At 36.2% G+C, this 18,039-nt stretch overlaps 1 protein-coding gene across 1 annotated transcript in view; it reads left to right on the plus strand.

Moving 5' to 3' along the window:
• The first annotated feature begins 1,439 nt into the window (after positions 1 to 1,439).
• LOC132559731 (WD repeat-containing protein 75-like) overlaps positions 1,440 to 18,039 on the plus strand; it is a 28,724-nt gene continuing 12,124 nt past the window's right edge. Inside the window, exons 1-11 of the mRNA XM_060224357.1 lie at positions 1,440 to 1,543; positions 2,363 to 2,492; positions 2,979 to 3,044; positions 3,523 to 3,613; positions 4,059 to 4,171; positions 9,624 to 9,700; positions 11,619 to 11,708; positions 12,867 to 12,958; positions 13,239 to 13,394; positions 15,257 to 15,453; positions 17,551 to 17,738. Of these exons, the coding sequence (XP_060080340.1) occupies positions 1,440 to 1,543; positions 2,363 to 2,492; positions 2,979 to 3,044; positions 3,523 to 3,613; positions 4,059 to 4,171; positions 9,624 to 9,700; positions 11,619 to 11,708; positions 12,867 to 12,958; positions 13,239 to 13,394; positions 15,257 to 15,453; positions 17,551 to 17,738 (1,304 nt within the window). The remainder of the gene's footprint in view (positions 1,544 to 2,362; positions 2,493 to 2,978; positions 3,045 to 3,522; positions 3,614 to 4,058; positions 4,172 to 9,623; positions 9,701 to 11,618; positions 11,709 to 12,866; positions 12,959 to 13,238; positions 13,395 to 15,256; positions 15,454 to 17,550; positions 17,739 to 18,039) is intronic.

The raw sequence follows: 18,039 nt of genomic DNA on the forward strand, positions 1-18,039 counted from the left end.
AGATAGCGTGACAATATTGCGCGCTATTTTCATAGGATGGATGTTGTATCAGTAAATATCCATCTACAAACCGTGGAGGTGACGTTGCCTAAACTGTGTTACCGTTAAGGTACTACAACCTCTACAACGTACCTAGAAATTAATTGCTTCAAGAGATATCATTGTGAATATAAAACCGAACACTAGCAAGGCATGAACTGTGTAGTAATACGGTATTGTCTGGATAAACTTGGGATTTGAAATAGGCTAAATTTTGAATGATTCCTGAACGGACGTTGAATGGGTAAGGGTCACCTACTCGACCAAGTGGGGTTTCCCTAGGTACTCGGGTTTCCTCGCTGCACGGTAAGATTCGTCACGCGAAGTGTAAATAACTTGTTGCGAGATAGAATAAGTACAGTACAGTTGTGGTATCTAAATATCGCACATCTGTGTGTACGTCGTGAGGTTCTGTCGTGGTTGAGATAGTATGGTAGATAAGTTGGGTGGGTAGGGGGAAGGGTTTGGGGGTTGGGATAGTTATTTATTTATATTTCCTACTAAACATGAATCTATATGTTGGTAACCTGTAGATGTATCAGATACATACTGAATACATACACACGTAGTATTTTGTTGACAAAGTGCCAGATGTGACAAGAAGCCCTAGAGCAGGGACGTATAATACAGTGTTATACGTCCCTGCTTAGAGTGTCAGACTGGGTATGGCTAAGTGTTCTGTCTTAAAGCTTTGTGACATACAAAAGTCACTGAAATGATTCTTTTCGCATTTCCGTGTAATTCAGTATTAGGTGTGATCAAACAGGCCTGGTTAATCCGTTGTCAGTATAATTCTACATGGTAGGATGCCATGACACCGTGTCCGTGTTGCAGCTTTTCAATGTGATAGCACTATAAAAACAACCGCCAGTGGTGCAATCATCAGCGGACTACATCATCATATAACCCTGGTTATTGTAAGGTCGTGTAATCATCTAAAACATGCAAGCAAACTAAAACATTGTCCTCATATGACAGAGCTGCAAAGGCATAAACAACCAGAGGACTGGTTAATTTATTCACATATATAATTTCAGATTAGCTTAAAAAGTTAATACGTCTTGAATTGATGACATATGGTTTTTAGTATACTGCGTTATCATGGCAACAAAGGAATTGTGTTTTGATATACAGGATACCAAGACAGATATAACACGATATATACGTCTCTGCAGGATATTACACAGAAAATAAATAATAAGTTCACAACTGATAACATCAATACTTTTTAAAAAAAGAAATAGCATAGTAAAAATATACTGATAACAAAATATCACAAAATATCATGTTCTCTGATCTCGAGTTCAGTATTCTAAAGCATGGTTGTTTCCGGATTTCTTCGCCGGTTTCCAGAAATTCAGAAATTATCATTGCCTTTGGTTATGACGTCACTTTCCAAGATGTCTGCGTCTACAGAAAACGTGGACGAGAAGAATATTGTTGCTTCTGTGCGTGCTGGCGCAAATCTGGTCCATTCAAAGCCGCTGTTTTCACATGACTCAAAGTAAGCTACACATATTTTCTAAAGATATAATTCACAATCATTTGACACTGATATATCAGACAACAACGCCACGTACCGTTTTGGTTTCGTTTTGACCACACGCACTTGTACCAGTCTTATCATAATTATCATTTGTTTATATATTAAAGAGGTGTTGTGCAATATAAGTAAACACAACCTACACCATATTATAATTACCCAGTTACATACAATATGCAAGCTGGTGCATGTGGTTTGGGTTAATCAAATGTTCTGGTGTCGCATTTATATATATATATATATATATATCATATTTACTTACGTTCAGGTCTAGTACAATCATCCTATGTAGCCACAAAGGCCTGAGATATTCTGGATATATACCTTATAAAAATGCTATTTGACATAGGTTGATACAGCTATTATAGGTCTATTGTAACGGACCTGTTGAAGATCTGTATGCTTTATAATGTAATAGAGGTTATTATTTATTTCTATGCCTCTGCTAGGATTCGAACTCTGGACCCCTGGCTTACTAGTCTGATGACTAGTAGAAGTTCTCCTAAGCTATGTGGTATATTGCAGCTAGTATTTACCAGGGTTACATATTCTCCCTCTAGGAAATAACTCACCTTCAAGTTTACAGGTGTTACAGCAATGTCTGTGGGACAATGCTTACTTTTATTCCCGAGTCCCTACATGGTCGCCAATGTAACAGATGTCAATATTTAATTCAGTGTCTCCTCTACAATTTGAACCTAGGACTTCTGGCTTACTAGTCTGATGCTCATGTAGGGACTTGCTTGTATGTTTTAATATAAAATTTGCTCCAATGTCCAGATTCCTGTTCTGCTGTGCTGAGGCATTAGTGAAGGTTTACAGTACCATAAGTGGAGAATGTGTACACGATCTAAGAGGCCACACAAGTACAACTACAGGACTGGTGATCAACTCCCAGAACAAGCTTCAGGTAATCAGTGGACTGATTTTCAATAGATAGTTACTTGTTTTTCTTCACACTTCAAAGTCACTTTCTTTATATCACTCTGCGTGAAGACCCAATACTGACACATCCATTTGTTCTTCATTCTTTTGATATTTGCTTGCCATCAATAATAAGAGTGTATATTATTGTTAAGTACCAGAACACGTAGCTCTGGTGAGTCCAGAGCACCAGTTCCAAAACTTGAATGAGTCCAGTAATAAAATAGAAATGGTGGCTTCCCAAAGTCTGATAGAAAAAGCATGAGTTAAGATATTAGAGTCTCAAAAATCACTGAACTGACTGTTGATGCTGCACTATTTCTGGTATAATTTACAAGTATTACTGTAAATCCTTATACAAATCTATAGCTGAAATTTCATCATTAGCTGATGAGTGTGTTGTTCATACAGCTATGAATATCAGGAGTTGTGATTGATTCTTGTCATCAGAATTTTCTTTACACTGTTTCAGTTATTATCCTGCTCTCTGGATCAAACAGTGATATTTTGGGACTATGCTGATTGTGTATTGCTAAAAGTAAGTTTTCTTTGTCTCTGAAGACTGCACAAACCATTTAGTCAATAATACTGTTTATTGGTTTGTCTTTATAAACATTATTTATATGAAAGTACCAAGTTATGCTGAAGACACTAGTTCTTTTCTATCAGAGTATATAGAGTATACACAGCTTTTGTCAGGTAAATAATGCACCTGGAATGTGGAAAAAATATCAAGGAAAACTTTTTTTCTATAAACTACTTTCTGTCTCAACTTTCATACAAATGGACACACAATAGATAAAGAAATAGCTTTTCATAAATGAAGTTGCTATAACCTCCTGCAGTAAAGTATATATAAAGTGTTCAACTTATAAAACAGCATTTCTTATTAAGAAAATGAGAATTCTATTACTATTTTGTACATATTACTGATGAAATGTTGTTGAAATGTTTAAATATAAAATGTTGAGATGATCATTACCTGATATGACCAGTGTTTGTTGTCTGTTTTACAGAGGATAAGATTACAGGGTCCTCTACATGGGATCTGGATACGACCTGGACACCAGGACCATTTACAAGTCCTGCAGAAAAGAGGAAAATCATGTAAACACAATTCATTTCTGTCAGGAAGATCAAAGTGTTTCAGCAATGTCTAAAGAATGAACAAGTTTTCCTATCAAGATACATTTCTGTCAGGGTGACAGTCTAACAGATTCAAACAAAATACTTCCTGATTTTCTGTGAAAATTCTTTAACTGTCAAATGTCAAAATATGTAAAATTAGCTTCTTGTCAAATACATTGAATAATATATCTGTTTATTTGAATTATGTTAAAATCATAGTGTCCAGTAGATATAGAAGAAATACAGAGATAAGCAAAACATAAGTATCTTCAGAGGTTTCACATAGTTACAATTGTGACACAATGGATACTGCAGTTGTGACATCATTGATAATCCAATGACTGTACTAAGTGCGATCGGAGATTATCATTGATACCATCTATGAGTATTCTGTAAATATTTTTTGTCTCGTTTGCTCTTACAGATGATTTAGTCCATTCTAACTTGTTGACATCAACTAAGGATGAATCTGTCACATCTGTAACAGACATACCTCGGATATCCTCTGACCCCCGGTGCTCAGCCATTGGATGTAAGGTGAGTCATGTAGACATATATTTCAGATATCGTCCAATCCTCAGTTCTCAGCCATCTACTGTAAGGAGAGCCACGCATCCTCCTGATCCTCAGTGTTCAACCATTGGCTGTAAAGTGAGAATGAGTCATTCAATCAAATCTCAGGTATTCAATGATCCTCAGTGCTTGGCCATCTGCTGTAAGATGAGTCACGTAGACATATTTTGAGTATCATCTGATCCAAGAGGGGGTGGAGGGAAGAGCTCAATAGTGAACATAGCCAGTAAGCAGATGTTTAAGCTTGTCTATATTAGCTGTCAGTAACAAGGTAGCTGTCAGTAATGAGGTAGGTGTTTTGTCTATATTAGCTGTCAGTAATGAGGTAGGTGTTTTGTCTATATTAGCTGTCAGTGATTAGGTAGCTGTCAGTAATGAGGTAGGTGTTTTGTCTATATTAGCTGTCAGTGACAAGGTAGCTGTCAGTAATGAGGTAGGTGTTTTGTCTATATTAGCTGTCAGTAATGAGGTAGGTGTTTTGTCTATATTAGCTGTCAGTAATGAGGTAGGTGTTTTGTCTATATTAGCTGTCAGTAATGAGGTAGGTGTTTTGTCTATATTAGCTGTCAGTAATGAGGTAGGTGTTTTGTCCATATTAGCTGTCAGTGACAAGGTAGCTGTCAGTAATGAGGTAGGTGTTTTGTCTATATTAGCTGTCAGTAATGAGGTAGGTGTTTTGTCTATATTAGCTGTCAGTGAGGAGATAGCTGTCAGTGATAAGGTAGGTGTTTTGCCTATATTAGCTGTCAGTAATAAGGTAGGTGTTTTGTCTATATTAGCTGTCAGTGACAAGGTAGCTGTCAGTAATGAGGTAGGTGTTTTGTCTATATTAGCTGTCAGTAATGAGGTAGGTGTTTTGTCTATATTAGCTGTCAGTAATGAGGTAGGTGTTTTGTCTATATTAGCTGTCAGTAATGAGGTAGGTGTTTTGTCTATATTAGCTGTCAGTGACAAGGTAGCTGTCAGTAATGAGGTAGGTGTTTTGTCTATATTAGCTGTCAGTGATTAGGTAGCTGTCAGTAATGAGGTAGGTGTTTTGTCTATATTAGCTGTCAGTAATGAGGTAGGTGTTTTGTCTATATTAGCTGTCAGTGATAAGGTAGCTGTCAGTAATGAGGTAGGTGTTTTGTCTATATTAGCTGTCAGTAATGAGGTAGGTGTTTTGTCTATATTAGCTGTCAGTAATGAGGTAGGTGTTTTGTCTATATTAGCTGTCAGTAATGAGGTAGGTGTTTTGTCTATATTAGCTGTCAGTGACAAGGTAGCTGTCAGTAATGAGGTAGGTGTTTTGTCTATATTAGCTGTCAGTGATTAGGTAGGTGTTTTGTCTATATTAGCTGTCAGTAATGAGGTAGGTGTTTTGTCTATATTAGCTGTCAGTGATGAGGTAGCTGTCAGTGATGAGGTAGGTGTTTTGTCTATATTAGCTGTCAGTGATTAGGTAGGTGTTTTGTCTATATTAGCTGTCAGTAATGAGGTAGGTGTTTTGTCTATATTAGCTGTCAGTGATAAGGTAGGTGTTTTGTCTATATTTAGCTGTCAGTGATGAGGTAGGTGTTTTGTCTATATTAGCTGTCAGTGATGAGGTAGGTGTTTTGTCTATATTAGCTGTCAGTGATAAGGTAGCTGTCAGTAATGAGGTAGGTGTTTTGTCTATATTAGCTGTCAGTGAGGAGGTAGCTGTCAGTGATAAGGTAGGTGTTTTGTCTATATTAGCTGTCAGTGATAAGGTAGCTGTCAGTGATAAGGTAGGTGTTTTGTCTATATTAGCTGTCAGTGATGAGGTAGGTGTTTTGTCTGTATAAGATGTCAGTGATAAGGTAGCTGTCAGTAATGAGGTAGGTGTTTTGTCTACATTAACTGTCAGTGATATGGTAGGTGTTTTGTCTATATTAGCTGTCAGTGATAAGGTAGCTGTTTTGTCTATATTAGCTGTCAGAAATGAGGAACAAGTATTAACTAAATTAACATTTCGGAAAAGAGGTAGGTGTTTTGTCTATATTAGCTGTCAGTGATGAGGTAGGTGTTTTGTCTGTATAAGCTGTCAGTGATAAGGTAGCTGTCAGTAATGAGGTAGGTGTTTTGTCTATATTAGCTGTCAGTAATGAGGTAGGTGTTTTGTCTATATTTAGCTGTCAGTAATGAGGTAGGTGTTTTGTCTATATTAACTTTCAGTAATGAGGTAGGTGTTTTGTCTATATTAGCTGTCAGTAATGAGGTAGGTGTTTTGTCTATATTAGCTGTCAGTAATGAGGTAGGTGTTTTGTCTATATTAGCTGTCAGTAATGAGGTAGGTGTTTTGTCTATATTAGCTGTCAGTAATGAGGTAGGTGTTTTGTCTATATTAGCTGTCAGTGATAAGGTAGCTGTCAGTAATGAGGTAGGTGTTTTGTCTATATTATTAGCTGTCAGTGTCAATGAGGTAGGTGTTTTGTCTATAGTAGCTGTCAGTAATGAGGTAGGTGTTTTGTCTATATTAGCTGTCAATAATGAGGTAGGTGTTTTGTCTATATTAGCTGTCAGTGATGAGGTAGGTGTTTTGTCTATATTAGCTGTCAGTGATGAGGTAGGTGTTTTGTCTATATTAGCTGTCAGTGATAAGGTAGCTGTCAGTAATGAGGTAGGTGTTTTGTCTATATTAACTGTCAGATGAGGTAGGTGTTTTGTCTATATTAGCTGTCAGTGATTGAGGTAGGTGTTTTGTCTATATTAGCTGTCAGTGATGAGGTAGGTCAGATAATCAAGGTAGGTGTTTTGACTATATTAGCTGTCAGTAATGAGGTAGGTGTTTGGTCTATATTAGCTGTCAGTGATAAGGTAGGTGTTTTGTCTATATTAGCTGTCAGTGATGAGGTAGGTGTTTTGTCTATATTTAGCTGTCAGTGAGGAGGTAGCTGTCAGTGATAAGGTAGGTGTTTTGTCTATATTAGCTGTCAGTAATGAGGTAGGTGTTTTGTCTATATTAGCTGTCAGTGAGGAGGTAGCTGTCAGTGATAAGGTAGGTGTTTTGTCTATATTAGCTGTCAGTGATGAGGTAGGTGTTTTGTCTATATTAGCTGTCAGTGATAAGGTAGCTGTCAGTAATGAGGTAGGTGTTTTGTCTATATTAGCTGTCAGTGATAAGGTAGCTGTCAGTAATGAGGTAGGTGTTTTGTCTATATTAGCTGTCAGTGATATGGTAGGTGTTTTGTCTATATTAGCTGTCAGTGATAAGGTAGCTGTCAGTAATGAGGTAGGTGTTTTGTCTATATTAGCTGTCAGTAATAAGGTAGGTGTTTTGTCTATATTAGCTGTCAGTGATAAGGTAGCTGTCAGTGATTAGGTAGGTGTTTTGTCTATATTAGCTGTCAGTGATGAGGTAGGTGTTTTGTCTATATTAGCTGTCAGTGATAAGGTAGCTGTCAGTAATGAGGTAGGTGTTTTGTCTATATTAGCTGTCAGTGATGAGGTAGCTGTCAGTAATGAGGTAGGTGTTTTGTCTATATTAGCTGTCAGTGATTAGGTAGCTGTCAGTAATGAGGTAGGTGTTTTGTCTATATTAGCTGTCAGTAATGAGGTAGGTGTTTTGTCTATATTAGCTGTCAGTGATAAGGTAGCTGTCAGTAATGAGGTAGGTGTTTTGTCTATATTAGCTGTCAGTAATGAGGTAGGTGTTTTGTCTATATTTAGCTGTCAGTGATGAGGTAGGTGTTTTGTCTATATTAGCTGTCAGTGATAAGGTAGCTGTCAGTAATGAGGTAGGTGTTTTGTCTATATTAGCTGTCAGTAATGAGGTAGGTGTTTTGTCTATATTAACTGTCAGTGATAAGGTAGCTGTCAGTAATGAGGTAGGTGTTTTGTCTATATTAGCTGTCAATAATGAGGTAGGTGTTTTGTCTATATTAACTGTCAGTAATGAGGTAGGTGTTTTGTCTATATTAGCTGTCAGTGATGAGGTAGGTGTTTTGTCTATATTAGCTGTCAGTGATTAGGTAGCTGTCAGTAATGAGGTAGGTGTTTTGTCTATATTAGCTGTCAGTGATTAGGTAGGTGTTTTGTCTATATTAGCTGTCAGTGACAAGGTAGCTGTCAGTAATGAGGTAGGTGTTTTGTCTATATTAGCTGTCAGTAATGAGGTAGGTGTTTTGTCTATATTAGCTGTCAGTAATGAGGTAGGTGTTTTGTCTATATTAACTGTCAGTGATTAGGTAGGTGTTTTGTCTATATTAACTGTCAGTGATTAGGTAGGTGTTTTGTCTATATTAGCTGTCAGTAATGAGGTAGGTGTTTTGTCTATATTAGCTGTCAGTGATGAGGTAGCTGTCAGTAATGAGGTAGGTGTTTTGTCTATATTAACTGTCAGTAATGAGGTAGGTGTTTTGTCTATATTAGCTGTCAGTAATGAGGTAGGTGTTTTGTCTATATTAGCTGTCAGTAATGAGGTAGGTGTTTTGTCTATATTAGCTGTCAGTGATAAGGTAGGTGTTTTGTCTATATTAGCTGTCAGTGATGAGGTAGGTGTTTTGTCTATATTAGCTGTCAGTGATTAGGTAGGTGTTTTGTCTGTATAAGATGTCAGTGATAAGGTAGCTGTCAGTAATGAGGTAGGTGTTTTGTCTATATTAACTGTCAGTGATTAGGTAGGTGTTTTGTCTATATTAGCTGTCAGTGATAAGGTAGCTGTCAGTAATGAGGTAGGTGTTTTGTCTATATTAGCTGTCAGTGATAAGGTAGCTGTCAGTAATGAGGTAGGTGTTTTGTCTATATTAACTGTCAGTAATAAGGTAGGTGTTTTGTCTATATTAGCTGTCAGTAATAAGGTAGGTGTTTTGTCTATATTAGCTGTCAGTAATAAGGTAGGTGTTTTGTCTATATTAGCTGTCAGTGATGAGGTAGCTGTCAGTGATAAGGTAGGTGTTTTGTCTATATTAACTGTCAGTGATTAGGTAGGTGTTTTGTCTATATTAGCTGTCAGTGATAAGGTAGCTGTCAGTGATAAGGTAGGTGTTTTGTCTATATTAACTGTCAGTGATTAGGTAGGTGTTTTGTCTATATTAGCTGTCAGTGATAAGGTAGCTGTCAGTGATAAGGTAGGTGTTTTGTCTATATTAACTGTCAGTGATTAGGTAGGTGTTTTGTCTATATTAGCTGTCAGTGATAAGGTAGCTGTCAGTGATAAGGTAGGTGTTTTGTCTATATCAGCTGTCAGTAATAAGGTAGCTGTCTGTAATGAGGTAGGTTTTTTGTCTATATTTGCTGGCAGCCTTTGTTTATACCCAAATTAACTTGTATTATTATTTCTGCTGTCTTATGTAAAAGGAAGAATTTCCAATCATCTTTTAAAATTTGAGATTGTTTATGTATATGATATAGTTCTCTTGTTTAATGATTTAACCGTAGCTGTGATAACTTACTGCTTCATAAAATTTACTTTCAGGGGAAATTTGTCGCAGCAGTTAATGGCAGTACCCTGTACATCAAATTAAAAACATCAAAATCATCAAAAACTAAAAAGTAGGTAAATCTAAATTTAAATAGGAACATTACTCACAGACAAGTTTATCACATACTCACAGACATGTTCATCACATACTCACAGACATCTTCATCACACACTCACAGACATGTTTATCACATACTCACAGACATGTTTATCACACACTTACAGACATGTTTATCACACACTTACAGACATGTTTATCACACACTCACAGACATGTGTAACACACACTCACAGACATGTTTATCACATACTCACAGACATGTTTATCACATACTCACAGACATCTTCATCACACTCACAGACATGTTTATCACATACACAGACATGTTCATCACACATTCACAGACATGTTCATCACACACTCACAGACATGTTTATCACACACTCACAGACATGTTTATCACACACTTACAGACATGTTTATCACACACTCACAGACATGTGTAACACACACTCACAGACATGTTTATCACACACTCACAGACATGTGTAACACACACTCACAGACATGTTTATCACATACTCACAGACATGTTTATCACATACTCACAGACATGTTTATCACACACTTACAGACAAGTTTATCACACACTTACAGACATGTTTATCACACACTCACAGACATGTGTAACACACACTCACAGACATGTTCATCACACACACTCACAGACATGTACATCACACACTCACAGACAAGTTTAACACACACACTCACAGACATGTTTATCACACACACTCACAGACAAGTTTGACACACTCTCCCAGACAAGTTTAACACACTCTCCCAGACAAGTTTAACACTCTCTCCCAGACAAGTTTAACACACACACTCACAGACATGTTTATCACACACTCACAGACATGTTCATCACACACTCACAGACATCTTCATCACACACTCACAGACAAGTTTAACACACACACTCACAGACAAGTTTAACACACTCACAGACATGTAAATCACACACTCACAAACATGTTTATCACACACTCACAGACATGTACATCACACACTCACAGACAAGTTTAACACACACTCACAGACATGTGTAACACACACTCACAGACATGTTCATCACACACACTCACAGACATGTACATCACACACTCACAGACAAGTTTAACACACACACTCACAGACAAGTTTGACACACTCTCCCAGACAAGTTTAACACACTCTCCCAGACAAGTTTAACACTCTCTCCCAGACAAGTTTAACACACACACTCACAGACATGTTTATCACACACTCGCAGACAGGTTTAACACACACACTCACAGACAAGTTTAACACACTCCCAGACAAGTTTAACACACTCACAGACAAGTTTAACACACACACTCACAGACAAGTTTAACACACACGCTCACAGACAAGTTTAACACACACTTGCAGACAGGTTTAACACACACACTCACAGACAAGTTTAACACATACTCACAGACAAGTTTAACACACTCTCACAGACAAGTTTAACACACACTCACAGACAAGTTTAACACATACTCACAGACAAGTTTAGCACACACTCACAGACAAGTTTAACACATACTCACAGACAAGTTTAACACACACACTCACAGACAAGTTTAACACACACACTCACAGACAAGTTTAACACACACACTCACAGACATGTTTAACACACTCACAGACAAGTTTAACACACACTCACAGACAAGTTTAACACACACACTCACAGACAAGTTTAACACACACTCACAGACAAGTTTAACACACTCACAGACAAGTTTATCACACTCTCGCTCAATGTATAGAAAATCATTACATAGATAACTTGGAACTTACTCATTGAGTGTCAATCAATCATTTGGACTATCGCAGCTCAACAACGAGTAAACAGTCCTGCTGTAAGCCGGTCCTAATAAATAGGTATATTAACACTTCATTTGGTGTCTGGTTTCCAGGTTTCCCTATCCTGAACTTACGTGTGTGGCCTGTCATCCTGTGGACTACTGTATTGCCACAGGAGCTAAGAGTGGCAAGATAATCCTATGGTATGTGGTGTATCAAATATCTTGTTCATGTCCAGCAACCAGTGTCTGCCAGTTTTAAACAAAATCTTCTTATCGCTGCCTCTCTTAAGTAGATGATGAAACAGAAACACAATCTCCACTAGTGATTAGTGTTTTGTCCCTAGCTGGTTCTTTAAGAAATTTGAAGCTGTGTCATATTAAAAATTTATGCCCGTCATTTTGAAAAACCTATTGATACCTCTCCTGATTAAAATACCATATTGAAATAGAATTTCCACAAATGTGTTGTCTGTGGGCCAAAAATGGTCCTGAATGAATTTAGGCTCATCCCACGATTAAGATGGACGCCATCTTGAAATCTTGCTACTGCTTCTGAATTGGAGGTGAAGACAGAATTTCCACGAATGTGTTGTCTATGGGCCATAGATGGTCCTAACTGATTATTGGCTGGGTTTATTTGATTTATTGATGTTTTTGCATCCAATTAACAGCCAATTCCACAATTTAGATTGTCACCAACCTGAATATTTAATAGCTGCCTGAAGGAATATTGTGTTTAGACATGACTGCCACTAACGAGTTGCTGTAGTTCACAAATGGTTCTGAAAAGAGGAATTTGTTGCATTCAGGGTGGAACCTATCTAGAAAATCTTGTTTCTGCTACCTTTCCATAAATAAAGGTCCAAAACAGGACTTCCTCTAATATGTTGTGTGATGTAGATATTTGCCACATTCAAGATGGCTGCTATGGCCACCATATTAAAAATTTTGTTACCACTGCTATTTCTCAACAGAAAGGGGTATAATGACAAAATCTTTAACATAAAACCATGTTGAGAAGTCTCCAGTAATCAGAAGAGCACCTTGCAGAAATCCATGGTTTCATAAGTATTTATTCACTATAAAGAAGTAAAGTTCTTACAGTGTGATAAGGTGGAGTTTCCTTGGAGACCAAAGTGATATTGTGTTTTGTGTGTTAAGATGTTGTTTTAAGGTGAAGTTTCCTTGGAGACCAAAGTGATATTGTTTTGTGTATTGTGTTGTTGTTTTAAGAAGAGTTTCCTTGGAGACCAAAGTGATATTGTGTTTGTGTATTTTTGATACCTTGTTTTTAGGTTAAATTTCCTTGGAAACCTGAGAGATATTGTGTTTTGCATATCCTTAATATGTTGTTAATAGGTGGAATTTCCTTGGTGACCCTAGCCATGTAGTCAAGACAACTCTCCACTGGCATGCCCTTCCTGTACTGGATCTTGCATTCACAACAGAAGGTAAGACAAAATTGACAAAACAACAAAATGTGAAATGGGAGATATATTTCAATTTTATTATAAACACAGACATGTCAATCTCATTACATTGTATCTTTCCTCTCAATTTGTTGTCTTAAAATTATGTTTTTACTTAACTCTCTTATCTTTTTGTTTCAATATCAAAATTTTCCGATGAATCACTGTGATGGTATAAACTATTGATTACTGACTAGACATATTGTTTACAAATATAACAACATGAATACTACAACCAGTTCTGAATTGTTCCTTGGTCTAGGTGCTTACCTCCTCAGTGGTGGACATGAGTGTGTTTTAGTCAAATGGCAGTACAACTCAGAGTACCGTAACTTCAGACCCCGCCTTGGAGCACCACTATGTCATGTTGCTGTGTCCCCGGACAATCTTTACTATGCCACAAGTCACCAAGACAATGGTTTGTATTATCTAGTGAACTAAGAACACCACAACTTCAGACCCCGGCCTCATTGCACCACTTTATCCAGTTTGTATTATCTAGTTAACTAAGAAACCACAACTTCAGACCCCGGCCTCATTGCACCACTTTATCCAGTTTGTATTATCTAGTGAACTAAGAACACCACAACTTCAGACCCCGGCCTCATTGCACCACTTTATCCAGTTTGTATTATCTAGTGAACTAAGAACACCACAACTTCAGACCCCGGCCTCATTGCACCACTTTATCCAGTTTGTATTATCTAGTTAACTAAGAACACCACAACTTCAGACCCTGGCCTCGTTGCACCATTTTATCCAGTGCCCTTCTCCTTAGACAGTCTTTGTTATGCTACCAATCTGTACATACATATTTTATATGTGTCCAAAACAATGTCACTGCTCTTCCAGCTGCATTCCTCATCCTATTGTCATGAACTTCACACACATGTTCACAAATGTCAATCACCTCTTGTACAAGTTTGTTTTCCAACCGCCTTTGGTTAAAAACTAGGTCACTGTTACTATAAAAATACAAATCAAATTTTTCATGTCACCATCCTATGAGCTGTATTCTTTTTCGGATTGTCACAAGCCTTTACACACATATTCACTAACATCACCTCCTATGCAAGACATTTCAACCTGCCGTCTAAAAAGCTACACCATAATTGCTATAGATAAAAATTTACAGAATTTTTTAAAGTTTTATATTAACACTATACACACTGCATTTCTTTTCTAATTGTTATGATACTTATCACAAGTGTTCAGAATCATCACCTCTTGCACAAATTCTTGTTTCAATCTGCTGAGGTTAAAAACTTGCATGTACTATAAATGACTGTTACTTTAAATTGAAATTTTTAAAGTTTTAAAATTGTTGCTCTACAGGCTACATTCTGTGACTTTTACTGTTGCCTTGACTACACAATTTTAATCAAAGTTTCAACATTCACATTTATGATATAAGAAGACAATTTGTACATTTATTTTGCATTTCTCATGTACAGACTGTCTTAAGAAACAGGCTAGTTAACTCTATACTGCACTGTACATCAGAAGTTTGTCCAACTATGGGGCTCCAGGGGTATTTCTATTTTTTGTGTTTGTAATGGACCTTTTAATTGGGTGAGAAAGCTGGTAACTTAACAAAAAGTCAAAACTTGATTTTGATACTAAAACATACAAGGTCTTCAGAATTATGCTATTATCCTGCTGGTCATACTCTCATCTGATTGGTTAATAAAAGGTATGTTTACTCACAGATCATCCAGTATTTTGTAAACAACTGAAATTTAGCTAGCCTTTTAAAGAGATGGGGAGCTTATTATGTCACCCGGGTGTTGGCATCAGTAAGGTTATGGTTACGAGAGGCTTCCTTGTACTACAATACTGATATTAGGTGTCAGGGTTTCTTTAGGGATCAGGTATTACTTCTCAGAGTTGAAATGCATAATTTTGGGGAAAATTACTCATAATTGAAAATGATTTTACCATTGTCAAATCTAATGTTCAGGTTTATGTGCAAATGTTGAAAGGCATTGGTAAACCCCTATATAATTGAACAATGAAAAGAAATTTTGCTTCTATAATTACAAGTATGTCTTTCTTTGCATTTAAATTGATGTATTCATATGACTTATTTGTGTGCAAAATAATCTCAAAATATTAGAATGTTTTCCGTTGAAAGTGCAGTATATTGCAGTTGGTGACATCCTAATACTAGTGTATGCTGTAATGAAATACAATGTGAGGCAAGCTTTGTACAGTTAGTGGTACACTTGAGATGAAACAAAACTTCTGTCAGATCCTATCTATTAATTGTGACTTTTACAGTGATACACCTGTTGACAAGCAGCTTCTCAGTGGCCCAAGTGTACCAGGGCCTCACCAAATCCCAACTGTCAACCAAACAGCAACATTTTTATCCAGCTGAACTGAACTTTGACCCCAGGTCGAAAGCTCTGGTGCTTAATGGCAAACCAGGACATCTACAGTTCTACTCTGTCCATAATGATACACAGTTGTACAATGTAAGTACAAAAATCAGGTCTTACACTTACTGTATCATACACAGTTGTACAATGTTAGTACAAAAATCAGGTCTTACACTTACTGTATCATACACAGTTGTACAATGTAAGTCTTACACTTACTGTATCATACAAAGTTGTACAATGTTAGTACAAAAATCAGGTCTTACACTTACTGTATCATACACAGTTGTACAATGTTAGTACAAAAATCAGGTCTTACACTTACTGTATCATACACAGTTGTACAATGTAAGTACAAAAATCAGGTCTTAAACTTACTGTATCATACACAGTTGTACAATGTTAGTACAAAATACAAAAATCAGGTCTTACACTTACTGTATCATACACAGTTGTACAATGTGTCTTACACTTACTGTATCATACACAGTTGTACAATGTTAGTACAAAAATCAGGTCTTACACTTACTGTATCATACACAGTTGTATAATGTTAGTACAAAATACAAAAATCAGGTCTTACACTTACTGTATCATACACAGTTGTACAATGTAAGTCTTACACTTACTGTATCATACACAGTTGTACAATGTTAGTACAAAAATCAGGTCTTACACTTACTGTATCATACACAGTTGTACAATGTTAGTACAAAATACAAAAATCAGGTCTTACACTTACTGTATCATACACAGTTGTACAATGTAAGTCTTACACTTACTGTATCATACACAGTTGTACAATGTTAGTACAAAAATCAGGTCTTACACTTACTGTATCATACACAGTTGTACAATGTAAGTACAAAAATCAGGTCTTACACTTACTGTATCATACACAGTTGTACAATGTAAGTACAAAAATCAGGTCTTACACTTACTGTATCATACACAGTTGTACAATGTAAGTACAAAAATCAGGTCTTACACTTACTGTATCATACACAGTTGTACAATGTTAGTACAAAATACAAAAATCAGGTCTTACACTTACTGTATCATACACAGTTGTACAATGTAAGTCTTACACTTACTGTATCATACAAAGTTGTACAATGTTATTACAAAAATCAGGTCTTACACTTACTGTACCATACAAAGTTGTACAATGTAAGTCTTACACTTACTGTATCATACAAAGTTGTACAATGTTAGTACAAAAATCAGGTCTTACACTTACTGTATCATACACAGTTGTACAATGTTAGTACAAAAATCAGGTCTTACAGTCACTGTATCATACACAGTTGTACAATGTAAGTACAAAGATCAGGTCTTACACTTACTGTATCATACACAGTTGTACAATGTAAGTACAAAAATCAGGTCTTACACTTACTGTATCATACACAGTTGTACAATGTAAGTACAAAAATCAGGTCTTACACTTACTGTATCATACACAGTTGTACAATGTTAGTACAAAAATCAGGTCTTACAGTCACTGTATCATACACAGTTGTACAATGTAAGTACAAAAATCAGGTCTTACACTTACTGTATCATACACAGTTGTACAATGTTAGTACAAAAATCAGGTCTTACAGTCACTGTATCATACACAGTTGTACAATGTAAGTACAAAGATCAGGTCTTACAGTCACTGTATCATACACAGTTGTACAATGTTAGTACAAAAATCAGGTCTTACAGTCACTGTATCATACACAGTTGTACAATGTTAGTACAAAAATCAGGTCTTACAGTCACTGTATCATACAAAGTTGTACAATGTTAGTACAAAGATCAGGTCTTACACTTACTGTATCATTGTAATGTGGTCAGGGTTTATCTCTGATTCTGTGATCTGTGCTTGCCAGGTTTTGTATTGAGAGTTTCCCTTGAGTTGGCAAAATGACATGTACAAAATTTAGCTGTCACATGGTACTATAAATAGAATGATTGCCTTTTGTTAGTTTAATTCACTGAAGTTTTGCAAAAAATAGGAACTGCTGTGGTTTGTTAAATGTATCACATATCATTACTGTAATTTATTTAGACAAAAATTTCAAAATGTTCTGATATTCATCCACAAAAATAACAAACATTTCTAAATAATGACTAGTTCATGTTAAACAGCCCATGTATATATCGTCTCTTTACTTAGATAGGTCCTTGGATTTTTTTTTTTAGTTAGATATTGTGTGTCAAAATTACATTTCATCGGAGAACATGGAGCGTCCATTGACGGTGACGGAAGTCATCAAAGCAGAATTCAACAGTACAGGGAGATGGCTTGTTACCGTGGAGTACTGGAACAATGGGGTCATGACCCCTGAAATGCGACTCAAATTTTGGCAGTACAACACAGAAACACAGAGGTTTGTATGTAATATTGATCAATAAATGATAATTAAAACTGATATAAAAAATCTATTATTAAAATTCTTAAATAATGAACAAAAACAATAATTTATAGGAAATTTAAATACGATGAAGGAAAGCAATGATTAAAAGGAAATTTAAATACGATGAAGGAAAGCAATGATTAAAAGGAAATTTAAAAACGATGAAGGAAAGCAATGATTAAAAGGAAATTTAAATACGATGAAGGAAAGCAATGATTAAAAGGAAATTTAAATACGATGAAGGAAAGCAATGATTAAAAGGAAATTTAAATAC

The sequence above is a fragment of the Ylistrum balloti genome, unplaced genomic scaffold (assembly GCF_031769215.1).
Source record: "Ylistrum balloti isolate Yb309-2 unplaced genomic scaffold, AGI_CSIRO_Ybal_v1 Utg370960, whole genome shotgun sequence".
Taxonomy (NCBI): domain Eukaryota; kingdom Metazoa; phylum Mollusca; class Bivalvia; order Pectinida; family Pectinidae; genus Ylistrum; species Ylistrum balloti.